This window comes from Salvelinus namaycush, chromosome 8, assembly GCF_016432855.1.
Source record: "Salvelinus namaycush isolate Seneca chromosome 8, SaNama_1.0, whole genome shotgun sequence".
In the NCBI taxonomy this organism is placed as follows: Eukaryota; Metazoa; Chordata; class Actinopteri; order Salmoniformes; family Salmonidae; genus Salvelinus; species Salvelinus namaycush.
The window spans coordinates 12,392,608-12,409,804 of NC_052314.1; the positions used below are offsets into that span (position 1 = coordinate 12,392,608).

At 44.9% G+C, this 17,197-nt stretch overlaps 1 protein-coding gene across 4 annotated transcripts in view; it reads right to left on the reverse strand.

Annotated features, from left to right (window-relative positions):
• Positions 1-300: 300 nt before the first annotated feature.
• LOC120052406 (protein MON2 homolog) overlaps positions 301-17,197 on the reverse strand; it is a 55,929-nt gene continuing 39,032 nt past the window's right edge. For 2 of the 4 annotated variants that reach the window (XM_038999289.1, XM_038999288.1), the window contains 13 exons: positions 16,614-16,776; positions 15,219-15,512; positions 14,760-14,958; positions 13,889-14,538; positions 12,959-13,102; positions 11,646-11,663; positions 10,632-10,760; positions 9,438-9,628; positions 9,147-9,207; positions 8,679-8,802; positions 8,048-8,255; positions 5,147-5,229; positions 301-1,079 (listed from right to left, as the gene is read on the reverse strand). In XM_038999289.1, coding sequence (XP_038855217.1) covers positions 916-1,079; positions 5,147-5,229; positions 8,048-8,255; positions 8,679-8,802; positions 9,147-9,207; positions 9,438-9,628; positions 10,632-10,760; positions 11,646-11,663; positions 12,959-13,102; positions 13,889-14,538; positions 14,760-14,958; positions 15,219-15,512; positions 16,614-16,776 — 2,428 coding nt within the window. In that variant the 3' untranslated portion in view covers positions 301-915. The remainder of the gene's footprint in view (positions 1,080-5,146; positions 5,230-8,047; positions 8,256-8,678; positions 8,803-9,146; positions 9,208-9,437; positions 9,629-10,631; positions 10,761-11,645; positions 11,664-12,958; positions 13,103-13,888; positions 14,539-14,759; positions 14,959-15,218; positions 15,513-16,613; positions 16,777-17,197) is intronic. The other 2 variants (XM_038999291.1, XM_038999290.1) reach the window with 1 other exon arrangement.

A 17,197-nucleotide genomic window follows, 5' to 3' on the forward strand; every position in this document is an offset into this window, starting at 1 on the left:
TCATATTCAGCATTTTACACAATATCTTATCACAACACTGGCAAACCATGGTTGACCAACTCCCTGACCTTCTAGTATTCTAAGTCCTCATTCTATGGCCATGACACTCACCCATTCATCAGAATTCCTCTGATATAATTTTTCGGGAAATGCCATTCAGGAGGTTAGTTGTTTAGGATTGTGGGAAATGTGTTTTCTACACTCAAGTCAGCAAGCTCTGCCACAATCTCAGATGCTTAAGAAAATGACACAGAGCGACATACAAGTCAATTACAAGGTTAAGGACAGGACATCACCGAGGCACACACAGAAATCATTTAATTGTTTGTAGAACTCTCCCATTTATTTCATACAGACAAGTACACTTCTCAGGTCAGCTAAAATATGACATGGAATGTTACAGTAAGATTTGGAATAAAATCCTAGATGTTAAAAACTTCAAAAGGTAATCTCATCTTTCCCCCTCTCAATCTTTTTAAAGGTCCATATAGCCCCAGTACTTTTAGTTTTTTCTTAATTACATCAACACTAACCACACACTGTACATCGACTCTATTCAAGAAATCAAAATAAAACAAAGGAAAACCCAAAAGAAAACACTGCAATTGTTTTACTGTAGCAGTTAATACACAAGTCCAGCCAGTCAGAATGAGAATGGGAGGTGGTATCAACCAGCGTGTATTAGAAGCATACATTGATGATGTCGTGTGTAGCAGGTCAGAGTTCTCGTTGAGGACCGAGCAGTCGCCGGGGGAGCTCAGTTGCCACTGGTTACTGTCTGTTAGATGGGCTCATATGAAGTAAAAGAGACCGTCCGTCTATCCGTCCATCCACTTGTGTGAAGAAGTGTGTGTTTGGGTCTCAGGAGGACACATTCATTATGAATTCCTTCATTATAAAAAGGGGTTGGAACAGTCAGGACTCTCCGTTTTGTACTCTGGAGACAGGGGGCTGCATAAAGTCTTTGAAGGGCCCCATGGCCTCCTTCAGTGCTGAGCTGACCTCAGAGGAGGAGCAGGTGATGCACTCCACCAGGGTAGGGTACAGTGCAATGACCTGGGCCCACGTGGTCCCATCCACTGTAGGACACACACACACACACCATGGGATGGCATGGAATGCGGTGGGGAAAGAGAAAGGCAGAAGAGATGCAATGTGGGGATAGGAAAGGAAGGAGGGCAGAGGAAAGGAAGGAGGGCAGAGGAGAGGAAGGTGGACAGAGGAGTGAGAAGAGAAGAGGAGGAGGGCAGAGGAGAAGATGGGAGGAGTGGAACGGAGGGGATGGCAGAGAAGAAGAGGAAAGGGAAGAAGACACAGAGGGAGAAGGAAGGAAGGAAGGGAGAGGAAAAGGAGAGAGCCACAGAGACAGATGTGAGAGAGAAAGCAATTAAATAAATCATTATTTTTATGGAAAGCCAGAGGGAAATATAAATGACTTTTTGTCTGGATAAATGAGGTTATAAACAACCTCAAGGGCACTTTGAATGCCTTACTTTTGCCTCTGATTCCAAAAATCAAACATTGTAAATTGACCTAACACGGTACATACAAATCTCTCTTCAGATATAAATTGCATTTGCAAACATTCCCCATTGTACTGTGACACAAATTAATAATGACTGAAACCAGGTTTCCATCCAACCTTATGTGATTAAAGTACATTTCGGATAAAACATTTCACGACAGGCAAACTTTCCAAATGTCAACAAAACTAAATACGCTAGACAAGGCGGGATCTTTATGTGTCTGTAAAATTAATTATGTGAAAAAATGGTGGTGGAAACATCTTTATCCGCAAATATTTATATAATAACCATCATATGGAAAGTAAACTTGGAAGTCACGCGATGACATCGTGTGTGGTCCTCCGACTACGACTCAGGAAAGCATGCAGTTTATTAGGCTACAGATTAAATAAGGTATGATGAACTTCAACGTGTGGTAAAAGTGCACAGTGATGAGATTAATGCTCCTTTCCAATAAATATCAAGGGTCTTATTCTGGTGACATGATGATCGATGCTTGGCTACTGTTTGATAAATTAAAATAATCTCCCTCTTCTGTCCATAATAATCTCATCATGTAGGCAAACCTACCCACACTGTATCTGCCAGCTGTTGGCTAATGTACATGCGCCAAGACCAGAGTGGGCACATTCCCTATATAACAATTTCATTTTTACAAACCATCAGTAGAGTTGAACATGTGATGAAAACCCATTTAACTTGTATTCTTTAGTCGGTACATGGGAATTTAACTGCAAAAGTGTTTTTATGTGCATTCCGTGCATTCCGTCATTCTGTTCGCTGCTCTGGCACCCCAATGGTGGAACAAACTCCCCCACGACGCCAGGTCAGCGGAGTCAATCACCACCTTCCGGAAACACCTGAAACACCACCTCTTTAAGGAATACCTAGGATAGGATAAAGTAATCCTTCTAACCCCCCCCCCCCCCCCCCTTAAAAGAGTTAGATGCACTATTGTAAAGTGGTTGTTCCACTGGATATCATAAGGTGAATGCACCAACTTGTAAGTCGCTCTGGATAAGAGCGTCTGCTAAATGACTTAAATGTAAATGTAAATGTCATCACGCACAGAATTTTATCAGCAACATAAGAACTGTAATATCCTATGTTTCTCAGAGTTGTGGTTGAACAAGGACAATATACATCTAGCTGGGCTTTCTATGCATCAGGAAGACAGAACGGCAGTGTCGAGTAAGCTCAAGGGGCAGGGGTGTCTTAACAGCAGCTAGTGCGCAATCTCTAATATGAAGGAAGTCTTGAGACTCATGAGAATACCTCATGCTAAACTGTAGACCATACTATTTACTATTTTTTGTAGCTGTCTATTTACTACCACAAACCGATACTAGCACTAAGACCGCAGTTAACATGCTGTATAGGGCCATAAGCAAACAAGAAAATGCTGATCCAGAGGTGGCGCTCCTAGTGGCCGGCGATTTTAATGCAGGGAAACTGAAATCCATTTGACTTAATTTCTACCAGCCTGTCACCTGCGCAACTAGAGGCACAGGTGACATATTTTACTCCAAATCACCTTTACTCCACACACAGAAACACATACAAAGCTAACATGCAAAAACTCAAACAGAAAGTACCAGTGATGCACCCAGTACGGAAGTGGTCCGATGAAGCGAATGCTAAACTACAGTACTGTTTCGCTAGCACCGACTGGAATATGTTCCGGGATTCATCCGAAGGCATTGAGGAGTTTACCACATATACCAACATACATATACCAACCAGAAGCCATGGATTATTGGTAACATCTGCACTGTGCTGCAGGCGAGAGCTGACACTTTCAAGGAGCGTGACACTAATCCAGACGCTTATAAGAAATCCTGCTACGTCCTCCGACGAGCCATCAAACAGGCAAAGCGTCAACACAGGACTAAGATCGAATCCTACTACACCGGCTCTTGGCGCTTGTCGGATGTGGTAGGGCTTGCAAACTATCAAGGATTACAAAGGGAAACCCAGCCGGATTAACAGGACGAGTACTCGGAGCATGCGCTGACCAGCTGGAAAGTTTCTTCACTGACATTTCCAACCTCTCTCTGAACCAGTCTAATACCTACACGTTTCAATCAGACCACCATAGTCTCTGTGCCCAAGAACGGCAAGATAGTCATTTAGACAGGTTATTGCCCCATAGCACTCACATCTGCAGCCATTAAATGCTTTGAAAGGCTGGTTATGGCTCACATCAACACCATCATCCCAGAAACCCTGGACCCACTCCAATAGTTCCACAGATGACAATCTCTAATCTCTATTAATCTCTTTCCAAATCATGTCCAATCAATTGAATTTACCACAAGTGGACTCCAATCAAGTTGTAGAAATATCTCAAGGATGATCAATGGAAACAGGATGCACTGAGCTAAATTTCCGAGTCTCATAGCAAAGGGTCTGAATACTTATGTAAAGATATGTAAAAAACATTTTTTAGACATTTGCAAACATTTCTAAAAACATGTTTTCCGCTTTGTCATTATGGGGTATTGTGTGTTGATTGATGAGGAAAAACATTTATTTAATCAATTTTAGAATAAGGCTGTTACGTAACAAAAATGTGGAAATAGGGAAGGGGTCTGAATTCTTTCCAAATGCACTGTATATTATGACGACATTTTGTGATGTTTTTTCATTCGTTTTGTACTTCGGTGAGGGTTTTTTCGGCTGTTCGAGCACACAACATTTTTTCTGGAGACAAGCCGAAGTTCGGAGCCGAAGTCTACGCCCCATCGTCGATGATTAGTGAAGAATCCATACTGTTGATCAGTCTTTGTTGTCATTCAAAGAGACGACTAATTTTCATGCAAATGTTTTAATTGAAAAATTCTTCAAAAATCTTATATAGGTAGTTGTAATAACAGATTTCTTGCGCTATCTTAGATTAATTCTGACTACGGGGTCTCAAAATGGACAAACAGTACTATTGCCGCTTTTGTCTTGTTTTTCAACCGAAGGTCTTTTAAGGAAGCATGCAAACACACTCATTCGGTTCGGTTAGCCAAGTTTGGCTAGGCGCCAGCCGAACTGAAGCATGCTGACGGCTTAAGGATCTATCATGGTCTATACCCACCAACACAATTGTAGAGGGCACGATAACACCTCTTCACCCTCAGGAGACAAATGATTTGGCCCTCAGATCCTCAAAAAGTAGTATTTAGTTAAATAGTTAACTTTTTTTGCCTCATCACATACGCTGCTGATACTGTTTATTATCTATCATGTTGCCTAGTCACTTTATTCCTAGTTATGTGCATATCTACCTCAGTCACATTGTACCACCGCACATTGACTTGGTACTGGTAACCCGTGTATATAGCCCATTTATAGTTAATCATTGTGGATTTATTATTACGCATTTTATTTTTCTATTTCCATATTTTCTTTCTCCCTCCATTGTTGGGAAGGGCCTGTAAGTAAGCATGTCACTGTTAGTCTACACCTGTTGTTTAAAATTTGATATGAACAAGTTGGGGGAAAATGCGCATATGTTTTTATGCAGATTTTGGAATATTCGCATGAAGATCTGTCGCCTATTGGATGGACACCTGGCTTGATATAGTCAAATAAGTGTCAGTGTGTTTCCTAAGTAGTTTATTTCCACTCACCGTTTTCCGGCTGGGTCTTTTTAAGTGAGTCCATCAAAGTGCTGATAGCTTTTAAGACAAAGATGATTTCCGTCACTTGTTGCCTAAATATAAAATAAAAGGAATGGAATAATTATACTCACATATTCATGTACTGCATAAAAAAAAGAACCAAACAAGGGGACATACAATGAGTACCGACCTTCAAATCTTCACAAACAAATCATAGGAAAAATAAAATAAAATGAAAACCCCTTTTTGCAGCTGGAGGCATGAATATATACACTGAGTATACCGAATACCTTCCTAATATTGAGTTACGCCCTCCCCTTTTGCCCACAGAACAGCCTCAATTCGTCGGGGAATGGACTCTACAAGGTGTCGAAAGCGTTCCACAGGGATGCTGGCCCATGTTGACTCCAACGCTTCCCACAGTTGTGTCAAGTTGGCTGGATGTCCTTTGGGTGGTGAACCATTCTTGATTCATACGGAAAACTGTTGAGCGTGAAAATCCAGGCAGTGTTGCAGTTCTTGACACACACCGGTGCACCTGGCACCTACTACCATACACTCTTCAAAGACACTTAAATATTTTGTCTTGCCCATTCACCCTCTGAATGGCACACATACACAATCCATGTCTCAAGTATTAAAAATGTAACCTGTATCCTCCCCTTCATTTACACTGACTGAAGTGGATTGACATCAATAAGGGATCATAGCTTTCACCTGGACTCACCTGGTCAGTCTATGTCATGGAAAGAGCAGGTATTCCTAATGTTTTGTATACTCACTGTATATAATTTGTATCAGTCAGTGTGGAATTCGCTCAGGTAATAGAGAAAAACACACATAGAAAAGGAACAGGAGCAGTTTGAAAAAAGGTGTGTATCTGAAGGATGCAAATGTAATTATGCTATTAACCTGAGAAGTTGGCAATCAAGCTTCATCCTCTGTCCACTATGGAAGACAGTGAAAAGACTGTTACACTATGCCGCCATGGTAAACAAACACAGAACACATTCTAGGATGACAGTACACCTACCAGGGAGGTACAGTGCCATACAGTGCCTTTGGAAAGTATTCAGACCCCTTGACATTTTCCACATTTTGTTACGTTACAACCTTACACTAAAATGGATAAAACATTTAATTTAAAAAAAACTCAGCAATCTGCCCACAATACCTCAATGTCAAAGCAAAAACAGGTTTAGACATTTTTGCAAAAGTATTAAAAACAAAAAAAACAAATACCATGTATATAAGTATTCAAACCCTTTGTTATGAGAATTGAAATTGAGCTCAGGTGCATCCTGTTTCCATTGATCATCCTTGATGTTTCTACAACTTGATTGGAGTCCACCTGTGGTAAATTCAATTGATTGGACATGACTTGGAAAGGCACACACCTATCTATATAAGCTCCCACAGTTGACAGTGCATGTCAGGGCAAAAACCAAGCCATGAGGTCAAAGGAATTGTCCGTAGAGCTCCGAGACAGGATTGTGTCGAGGCACATATCTGGGGAAGGGTACCAAAAAATGTCTGCAGCATTGAAGGTCCCTAAGAACAAAGTGGCCTCCATCATTCTTAAATGGAAGAAGTTTGGAACCACCTCTTCCTAGAGCTGGCCACCCGGCCAAACTGAGCAATCGGGGGAGAAGGGCCTCGGTCAGGGAGATGACCAAGAACCCGATGGTCACTGACAGAGCTCTAGAGTTCCTCTGTGGAGATGGGAGAACCTTCCAGAAGGACAACCATCTCTGCAGCACTTTATGGTAGAGTGGCCGGACAGAAGCCACTCCTCAATAAAAAGGCACATGACAGCCAGCTTGGCGTTTGCCAAAAGGCACCTAAAGACTCTCAAACCATGAGAAACAAGATTCCCTGGTCTGAGAAAACCAAGATTAAACTCTTTGGCCTGAATTCCAAGTGTCATGTCTGGAGGGAACCTGGCATCATCCCTATGGTGAAGCATGATGGTGGCAGCATCATGCTGTGGGGGTGTTTTTCAGCAGCAGGGACTGAGAGACTAGTCAGGATTGAGGCAAAGATCAACAGAGCAAAGTACAGAGAGATCCTTGATATAAACCTGCTCCAGAGCACTCAGGACCTCAGACTGGGGTGAACGTTCACCTTCCAATAGGACAACGACCCTAAGCACACAGCCAAGACAATGCTGGAGTGGCTTTGGGACAAGTCTCTGAATGTCCTTGCGTGATACCAGCAAGAGGCCGGACTTGAACCCAATCGAACATCTCTGGAGACCTGAAAATAGCTGTGCAGCAACGCTCCCCATCCAACCTGACAGAGCTTGAGAGAATCTGCAGAGAATGGGAGAAAATCTCCAAATACAGGTGTGCCAAGCTTGTCGTGTCATACCCAAGAAGACCCGAGGCTGTAATTGCTGCCAAAGGTGCTTCAACAAAATACTGAATAAAGGGTTTGAATACTTATGTAAATGTGATTAAAAAAAACAGCAAACATTTCTAAAAAACACTGTTTTTGCTTTGTCATTATGAGGTAGTGTGTGTAGATTGATGAGGGGAAAAAACTATTTATTCCATTTTAGAATAAGGCTGTAATGTAACAAAATGTGGAAAAAGTCAAGGGGTCTGAATACTTTCCGAAGGCACTATATGAATACCAAGAGAACGAAAGAGAAAGGAGGGAAGAGAAAGGACGAGAGAGACTAGGGGGAAGAAAAATGATGAGATAGAGGAATATGGATGGAGAAACTGATGCCAGTTCTCAGCTGAAGTACTTACCAGTGTAAGCACTCTCTTGTTAATGTTGAATGCAAATTGTGTAAAAATGTGCATAAAAGCGCTAAATATGCTGCGTTTTGGTGCGTCTACTACAGGGGTCGTGGTCTCACCATCCCTGTTCTAGAAATCATTTTAGTGATGTAAGTGGACTCACCTGGGCAGTGGGCAGCGTCCACTCAGCCTCTCATCGTCCACATAGCGCCTCAACACGTCCTGGGACCTCTTGAGGAGCACGGAGAGGGCCATGCGAGAGATGTAGCCTTCCTGGGGCGTGGACACCTTGTTACTGAAAGAGAACTGGAGCAGCGTCTCAAAACACACTTTGGAGAACTCCTCCCGCATCCGCACGTCTACCTCTGCCTCTGTGGAGGGAAATATGGTTGTATTTGCAAAGATTGTGATATGTGGTTGCTATACCTATTTGAATGCCCTTATTGTTAGTCACTGTGATATAAGAGCATCTACTAAATAACTAGAATGAGAAACGTACATAAAAAATATTTGGTTTCAGAGGTGATGCTAGAAAATACATCGTTTTTTCAGTGTTTTTGATCAAATCAAATTTTATTTGTCACATGCGCCGAATACAACAGGTGTAGACCTTACCGTGAAATGCTTACTTACAAACCCTTAACCAACATTATATATTATAGATTCATTAATAAAAGGAAAACCCAAATGATTGAAATTATACATTGTGACCAACAGAAGTGTATGGACTATGTTAACATATCGTTAGGGGAAGAGCAAAGGGACTGGAATAAGAGTTGGTGTTCTTTCCTTACCTGTGAATGAGGAGGACTGTGAGTGAATGGATCCTTTATTAAGCATGGCCATAATCTGGCCAACAAAGTCTTTGGGGATGAAGATGGCAAACGGCAAGATCTCTGTGCTGATCAACTGCACCACCTACAGAGAGAGGACACACACAGACCTCAGAGATTGGCAGGTATAAAAGCAGTAATACAATTCAAAGATTGGTTTAAGTGTGTGTAACAGTATAACTTTAAACCGTCCCCTCGCCCCGACCCGGGCGCGAACCAGGGACCCTCTGCACACATCAACAACAGTCACCCACGAAGCGTCGTTACCCATCGCTCCACAAAAGCCGCGGCCCTTGCAGAGCAAGGGGCAACACTACTTCTAGGTTTCAGAGCAAGTGACGTAACTGATTGAAACGCTATTAGCGCGTACCCGCTAACTAGCTAGCCATTTCACATCCGTTACATGTGGTCAGTCGGTCAGGTTTTTACCTCAACGTCAATGGCTTCATTCTTCTGGAACTCCTGGATGGACACATTGTCTGGAGGTGTGCTGTAAAACAAAAACAGAAACGCAATTAATGAGCTACTGCCTTATGGCTAATCAAGACCCAGTCCTCCATCCAGTGTCAATACTGAATCAATGCCTGTTTCCCAGAATCTGAGGAACATTCAGGTGCGTCCCAAAAAAAATAACATAAAAAAACATTACATTTTAAGGTGCAATATGTAGAAATCGCTCCGCATATTTTTTATGAACTGTCTGAGAAAGGGTGTACCTACCTTTTGGTGAAAAGGAAGTCTTCGAAGGCGTTGGCCAGCTCTGGCCACATAGTGTCAAACTTCCCAGAGGAGGCGTGCTGACGGGCCACGGGCAGCCCGGTGGATAGCACCTTCAGCAGGGATGACACAGCTAGCTTCCACGTGCTCTCTGACGGACACCCATACTTTAGGCCCAGGGGCATCCGCAGGGTCTATGGAGGAAGGAGAGAAAGAGTGGGGTTGGAACACAATGGGAGTCTTCAATGTATGGACCAGGCTGGTTGACCGGTCTGCTAGTGGATTAGCTAACACTTAGGCTCGACTTCCAGGCTATTTCCTCAGGATCTATGGGGGAAAGGAGAGAGGGTAACGGGGAAATTAAGATCAAAGGTTCATATTTAGATGTAGTGTGATTGAGATAATGTGTAGCATATTCTCTGTAACGAGAGGGGAAGCGGCGTTGGAAACACAATGGGAGTCTTCAACTTGCCTGGTGCTCGATCTGCTAGCGCAGGAGGGAAAAAAAGTATTCCTGATGGTCTTGTGTGTGTGACTCACTAATGACGCAGAGACCTGTAGGTATAACATCAATCACAGACACATCTAAACAATGATGTCTTGAGCCATCGATGTCTATGCATTTTAGTCTCAAAACCAGGGAAAGAATGAGCAACGGAACAGAAACAGACTGTCTTTGTGACAAACGGCTCCCTCTTTCCATACACAGCTGGCCTCCCAAAGGTTAGGATTTTATGGCTATGACCTCCGTTCTCAGGAGAGGAGGGTTGGTTTGAACCTATCCATAGAAAAACTCTCTAATGAGGTCGTAGCAGAGTAGTAGTCCTGGTTCTGGGAGTTGCTTTAAGAAGATAATGGGAGTCAGATCGTCCCACACACACCAGACCAGGGCTTGTTGGGAAACAACTTGGTATGTCATTGACCCACAGGAAACAAGAGGAAAACCTGACAGCTTTGTAAAGAGATCTTGTTTCTCATGACAAAGAGCAGCTCATTTATGACAGAAACACTAGTCACTGGAGTATGATAGACTAATGGGAGATATGAAAGAATTTTAGAATGGCGTTGACATTTGAAATTAGGGAGTAGTAGTTTCACAACCAGAACCAGCACTAGGAGTTCCAGTTTCCGAGCAACTCCTTTTACATGAACACTTAGAAACAAAATAACATGTATTGGTGATGTTGGAGACAGCACCTTGATGATGTTCTGTAGGACTTTCTCGTTGATGACAGCTTTGTGACAGGCTGTTTTGTGGTAGAGGTCCACCACCACCTCCAGGGACCTCTCAGCAAAGGGCACGTAGTTTAAGGCAACCCATTCTGCCTGTACACACACAGAGAGACAGAGAGAGAGACAGAGAGAGAGACAGAGAGAGAGACAGAGACAGAGACAGAGACAGAGACAGAGACAGAGAGAGAGAGAGAGAGAGAGAGGGGGTTATCTAAAGCTGAAAACATCCCTCCATTCAAATACTAACAGGAGCAAAGCACCATATAACTTGTAGTAGAAATACTGTACATGTGCAAATATGGACAGCACGACACTAAAACAGTCAGTAAGAGAAGTGATAGGAGGATGGGACTTGACAGGTAGGTAGTAGATTCAGAGAGAGGCATATCCACTGGTTAGTCAGCCTCTTCAGGATTCCGTGATCATTTTCTTTTAGCTAAATCAATAATTCCCAGCATATTATCCGAGGGCTTGAAGATTTGACCAATCGTCGCACTATTTCCGCATAAAACAGTCAAACCATCGCAATATTATCACATAGAACTGATCCATGACCACAGAACACAAAGAGGGCTCGCAATTTCAACAATTCACCTGACATTTACCGCATAATATGGTTCAATCAACTCACACGTCAACAAACTCGTTGACAGAATTGTTGCGACGAATCGGACAAAAAAATCCTTGCATATTCGCTATGCAAAATGTCTGAATTGCAGCAGCAAAATCAAGAATTTGGGCCTGCAAATTTCACAAAAAATCCAAGCGAAATCCTGGAGGGACTGGTTAGTGACGGACAGAACAGATAGGGGTAGGTAACATGGAGTGAGTGATGATGTAGACAACGTCTTACCAAGCATGCGGTGGGTGAAATGCCTCATCTACTGTAGTAGTGATGGGACCATTGAGCAGTAATACACAGCTGAGTACAGTACAGTACAGTACTAAAGGGGGCTGAAGGGGGGAGGTGGAACTCACCGGTGCAAACAGCTGGATCTAAAGGTTGATCCAGTGAGTAGATGGATAGTACGACACAAAAACAGAACAACGAGAAGAAGGTTGGAGTTAACTTGTTTGCTGGTGCCTGGTGTTATTATACCAACTTGTCGCCACTGACCAATTGACTGACAGTGGCAATCATGTTTCTTAACGGTTTGATTGAACAACAAACTGACTGACAGTATGAATGACTGACAGGTCAAGTGACAGACATACTTGGAGCTTTTACTGGTGAGAGTAGCGATAGCGTTAATTAGCATAGCTGATTCAGCCACCACCATGAAATCAATACAACATACTGCATCTCCCCTGATAGGCACAGCAGCTGCTACACCAGATGATGTCATCAAAGACCAGACCGTTTGACAGGCTTTTTTTTGTAAGTGTGAGAATACAAATAAGTGAGGATAACACTGAGATGAGATCCTAGCTTTGTTTTAAAGATTCCCTTCTGTTCTGAACTCAGTGTGAACAAAGCAGGTATCATCCAATAGCCTACTTAAAAAAAAAGGGTTGTACGAGTTAAGTGAATCTCACTTGTCCTTCATTCTGAGAAAAGGGAATAATGATGAACTCGGGCAGCTATCCTGGCGGTTAGAGTGTTGGACTAGTAACCGGAAGGTTGCAAGATCGAATCCCCGAGCTGACAAGGTAAAAATATGTCGTTCTGCCCCTGAACAAGGCAGTTAACCTACTGTTCCTAGGCCGTCATTGAAAATAAGAATTTGTTCTTAACTGACTTGCCTAGTTAAATAAAAGGTCATTTTTTAAAATTTTTAATAAAAAGCTGCCGAAAGCCGGAAAAATGTCACCTGGGGCTAGCGCGCTGCCAGCCTGAGGGGCTAGCGTGCTGCCAGCCTGAGGGGCTAGCGCGCTCCCAGCCTGAGGGGCTAGCGCGCTGCCAGCCTGAGGGGCTAGCGTGCTGCCAGCCTGAGGGGCTAGCGTGCTGGTGGGAATGAGAGAGAGAGAAAGAAGAGATCGTTTATGGCTGCTGATGCAGTTTAAAAGACCTAGCTGTGTGTCTTTTGATTTGAACAATGGGGGCAGGGCAAATAAGGAACACAAAATAAAGGGGAGGGGCTTAATTAATGTCACGAGACGGGGGGGGTGTGACCATTTTCAGAAAGCCTGGAAAGAAACGGACGACTGGGATAGAAAATGTTTCAACATTCCTTCAATGGAAAATATCTGAGGTATCGAGAGAGAGCGAAAGCGAGAGAGAGAGAGAGAGACTTGCACACAAAGCGTCAGAGAAAGACAACGGCAGAGAGAGATAGATTGTGATTCGTTACCTGGTTGTATTTAGCGTTGGCCACATGTTTGGTTTCCAGCTTGCCGTACTGGGGGGGTTTGCAGGAGAACTCGACGAAGAGGAGCAGCTGTTCAAAGACGGCTGGGTACATGACCTGCAGGTTCTCTGGGCCCACACAGATGGCCTGCAGACAGAGAGACAGTAACCTCACTCACTACTGCCCTCACTAGAACCTCACTCACTACTGACCTCACTAGAACCAGGGAACCTCACTCACTACTGACCTCACTAGAACCAGGGAACCTCACTCACTACTGACCTCACTAGAACCAGGGAACCTCACTCACTACTGACCTCACTAGAACCAGGGAACCTCATTCACTACTGACCTCACTAGAACCAGGGAACCTCATTCACTACTGACCTCACTAGAACCAGGGGACCTCATTCACTACTGACCTCACTAGAACCAGGGAACCTCACTCACTACTGACCTCACTAGAACCAGGGAACCTCACTCACTACTGACCTCACTAGAACCAGGGAACCTCACTCACTACTGACCTCACTAGAACCAGGGAACCTCATTCACTACTGACCTCACTAGAACCAGGGAACCTCACTCACTACTGACCTCACTAGAACCAGGGAACCTCACTCACTACTGACCTCACTAGAACCAGGGAACCTCACTCACTACTGACCTCACTAGAACCAGGGAACCTCACTCACTACTGACACCCATCAGTTTAAACAAGGTTATACTACACAGTCACATACTGTTCCATTAGTAGGTCAGGAGAAAAGGAACAATGACCCTTTAAATCAATGTGCTAGTTTCCATAACAGAGGACAACAAAGGAATAGTCCATCTAATAAAAAGGGAACTGAGAGCATTTAACAGTGTGTGTGTGTGCGGATTGGCTTTCGCTTTAAAAATGTTATAATTTTTGTGCTGCGGCCCACCCACCTTCTGCAGCACGTCGAGCGCAGTGAGAACGGCCTCCTGCAGGCTGGTGAGGACAGCCTCGGTGTAAGAGGGCAGGATGAAGGGCGAGGCGTCACTACTGATGGGTATGGACACGGCCCCGTGGAGGATCACCCCCAGTTTCCTCAGGTCCTCCATGCTGAAGCCAGTCTTTATGTGCTGGTAGAGGGCAGGGAAGATCTGGACTAACGCTGTCAGGAAGGGCTGGCTGGGGACGAAGGAGGGTCTGTCTGTCCCCGTACCACCACTAGGGGGCCTCGTGCTGTCTGTGCCTGTCCGGTACCAGGTGTTCCACGCCGACCACCACAGCGCCGCATCCTCCAGTGCCGATTCCTCCCCTGGTGGAGGGGCCTGGAGTTCGGCGCCGTTATAGCTCGTCAGCCTCTCCAGCATCGAGTCGGAGCGCAGCAGGGGTCTGCCGGGGCCCGGGGCGCTGAGGGGGTCGATGAGGACGGGGGAAACACCCATGGCAGCCAGAGCGTCGGTGGGCATGGCGGAGTCCTTGACGGGTGTGGCGATCTGGAGGATCTCCTGGAAGGACTTGAGCGCGGCCAGGGAGACCTCGCTGTTCTTACTGAGGGCAGCAGACTGGATGTGGTCCAACAGAACCTCCCACGCCTTGAAGAAGTCACCTGTGGAGTGGACACAGAACCAGGTAAGAAGAGGAAAATATTGGGGCCTATTCATTAAATTAGTATTTTGCATATGCGTGGGGACAGGGCAATGAGGAGGAGGAGCACTGTCCATAAATCACTAATCTTCCTCCTCCTGTCATTGAGTGTAGACATAAGAGATGAATGAAAAAAGCTTGAAATAAAAACAAGTGACCACACACAGACAGGGACACACACACCTAGCTGCTGCAGGAGGTATCTCCTGGTGTTGAAGATACGAGCCACCCCTGCCAGCGTCAGCACCCAGGTCTCTGCCCACTGTTTCTCAGCTGTGTCCCGTGAGTGGTGGATGAGGATGTTCCCGCCCCCCGACTCAATCTTTTCCTTATCGGCCGTAGTGGAAGACTTCCTCACACAGTCCAGCAGGTGGAACAGAACCTGGTTTTATTGACCGCCAGAGGGCAGATGACCAATAAGGTTGTTAAAATCATACTGGGTGGTTTCAAGTATTAGCAGCAGGACTTAATCACGTATGATCAGGTTCAAATTGACAGATCCCAAAAGTACAATCCTATTTGACCGCATGTTTCCTTGATAGACGACGGCCAGTGACTGAACGTTTGAATAGCTTCCAGTATGCCATAGGAGTCTACAGCCATGCATCATTCATGTGATTACTGTTAGTGACTAGACGGTACCTTCCAGACGACGATGTGCCAGGTGGACTGCTGCAGTAGGGTGCCGTGGGCAGCGATGGTGGAGAACATGGTCTGACCGGCGCTCTTCCTGACGGCGGGCCGGGGGTCCACACACAGCTGGCCCAGCTTGGCGTATAGACACAGCCACAGGCAGTCGAAGGGAGGGGCCGGATGAAAGGGCCTGTTCAGGGGCTCACCCTTTTCCTGAGCATGCTTCTGTAACACGGCCTCCTCCCTCTCTAGCTCCTGGGTGATGGCCTCGCCCCTCTGGAAGAAGTAGTCAGAGATGTTCCACTGTGGGGGAAAACAGGGGGAGGGAGAGAGGTTGACTAAAATCACTAGCACAGACAGTCACTTTCAAAAATCATTGTTTAAATACTAGAAAGGTAATACCTTGGGGGAACGCAACAGCATTTATAACAGTATCAACAAGCTCAATACTATATAGGATATAAAACAATATATGCCACATACTGCGGTCGTACCAGGAGTCCTATGGAGGGGAGGCTGATGTTGAGTTAGGGCTAGTGTTAATCATGGTGTGTTCAGTCTCACCAGGAGTCCTATGGAGGGGAGGCTGATGTTGAGTTAGGGCTAGTGTTAATCATGGTGTGTTCAGTCTCACCAGGAGTCCTATGGAGGGGAGGCTGATGTTAAGTTAGGGCTAGTGTTAGTCATGGTGTGTTCAGTCTCACCAGGAGTCCTATTGAGGGGAGGCTGATGTTGAGTTAGGGCTAGTGTTAATCATGGTGTGTTCAGTCTCACCAGGAGTCCTATGGAGGGGAGGCTGATGTTGAGTTAGGGCTAGTGTTAATCATGGTGTGTTCAGTCTCACCAGGAGTCCTATTGAGGGGAGGCTGATGTTAAGTTAGAGCTAGTGTTAGTCATGGTGTGTTCAGTCTCACCAGGAGTCCTATGGAGGGGAGGCTGATGTTGAGTTAGGGCTAGTGTTAATCATGGTGTGTTCAGTCTCACCAGGAGTCCTATTGAGGGGAGGCTGATGTTGAGTTAGGGCTAGTGTTAATCATGGTGTGTTCAGTCTCACCAGGAGTCCTATGGAGGTGAGGCTGATGTTGAGTTAGGGCTAGTGTTAATCATGGTGTGTTCAGTCTCACCAGGAGTCCTATGGAGGGGAGGCTGATGTTGAGTTAGGGCTAGTGTTAATCATGGTGTGTTCAGTCTCACCAGGAGTCCTATGGAGGGGAGGCTGATGTTGAGTTAGGGCTAGTGTTAATCATGGTGTGTTCAGTCTCACCAGGAGTCCTATTGAGGGGAGGCTGATGTTGAGTTAGGGCTAGTGTTAATCATGGTGTGTTCAGTCTCACCAGGAGTCCTATTGAGGGGAGGCTGATGTTAAGTTAGAGCTAGTGTTAGTCATGGTGTGTTCAGTCTCACCAGGAGTCCTATTGAGGTGAGGCTGATGTTGAGCTCCTGGTTCTGGAGACCGAAGCTGCCGGCTACGTCCACTACGATCTGGAGGCACGCGCAAGGCATGGTGGGGAGGAAGTCAGTCACCACCAACTGCAGGCACTGGAAGGCTGTTCGGATCAATGACTCTCTGGGGGACAGGAGGAAATACAGCAGGCGAGATCAATTAAAGGTGCACTACGCAGAAATCGCTCTGCCACTTCCTGGCTGCTAAAATAAAATAAAAGTTTGCCTCATTTCATTTTATGTGACAAAACAAGCAATGCATAGTGCAGAGAATCATTGTACAAATCTAAACCGCCGTGAAATATCTTCTTAAGAACACAAAGTATCTTATTTTCGTCTGTTTGATGTACAAAACAAAAATTAAAAGACACACAAACAAAACTTAAGAACGGGAAACATAGCAAATATAGAACCGATCTACAGCTTCTTAGACTTGCTTTCAATAAGAATGACAGATCTTTAACTCACATTTGGTCGGGTCGCCCGAAAAGTAACATATTACCGCTTTAAGTGTTACTACTGCTAAAATAGTAAAGAAGCACATT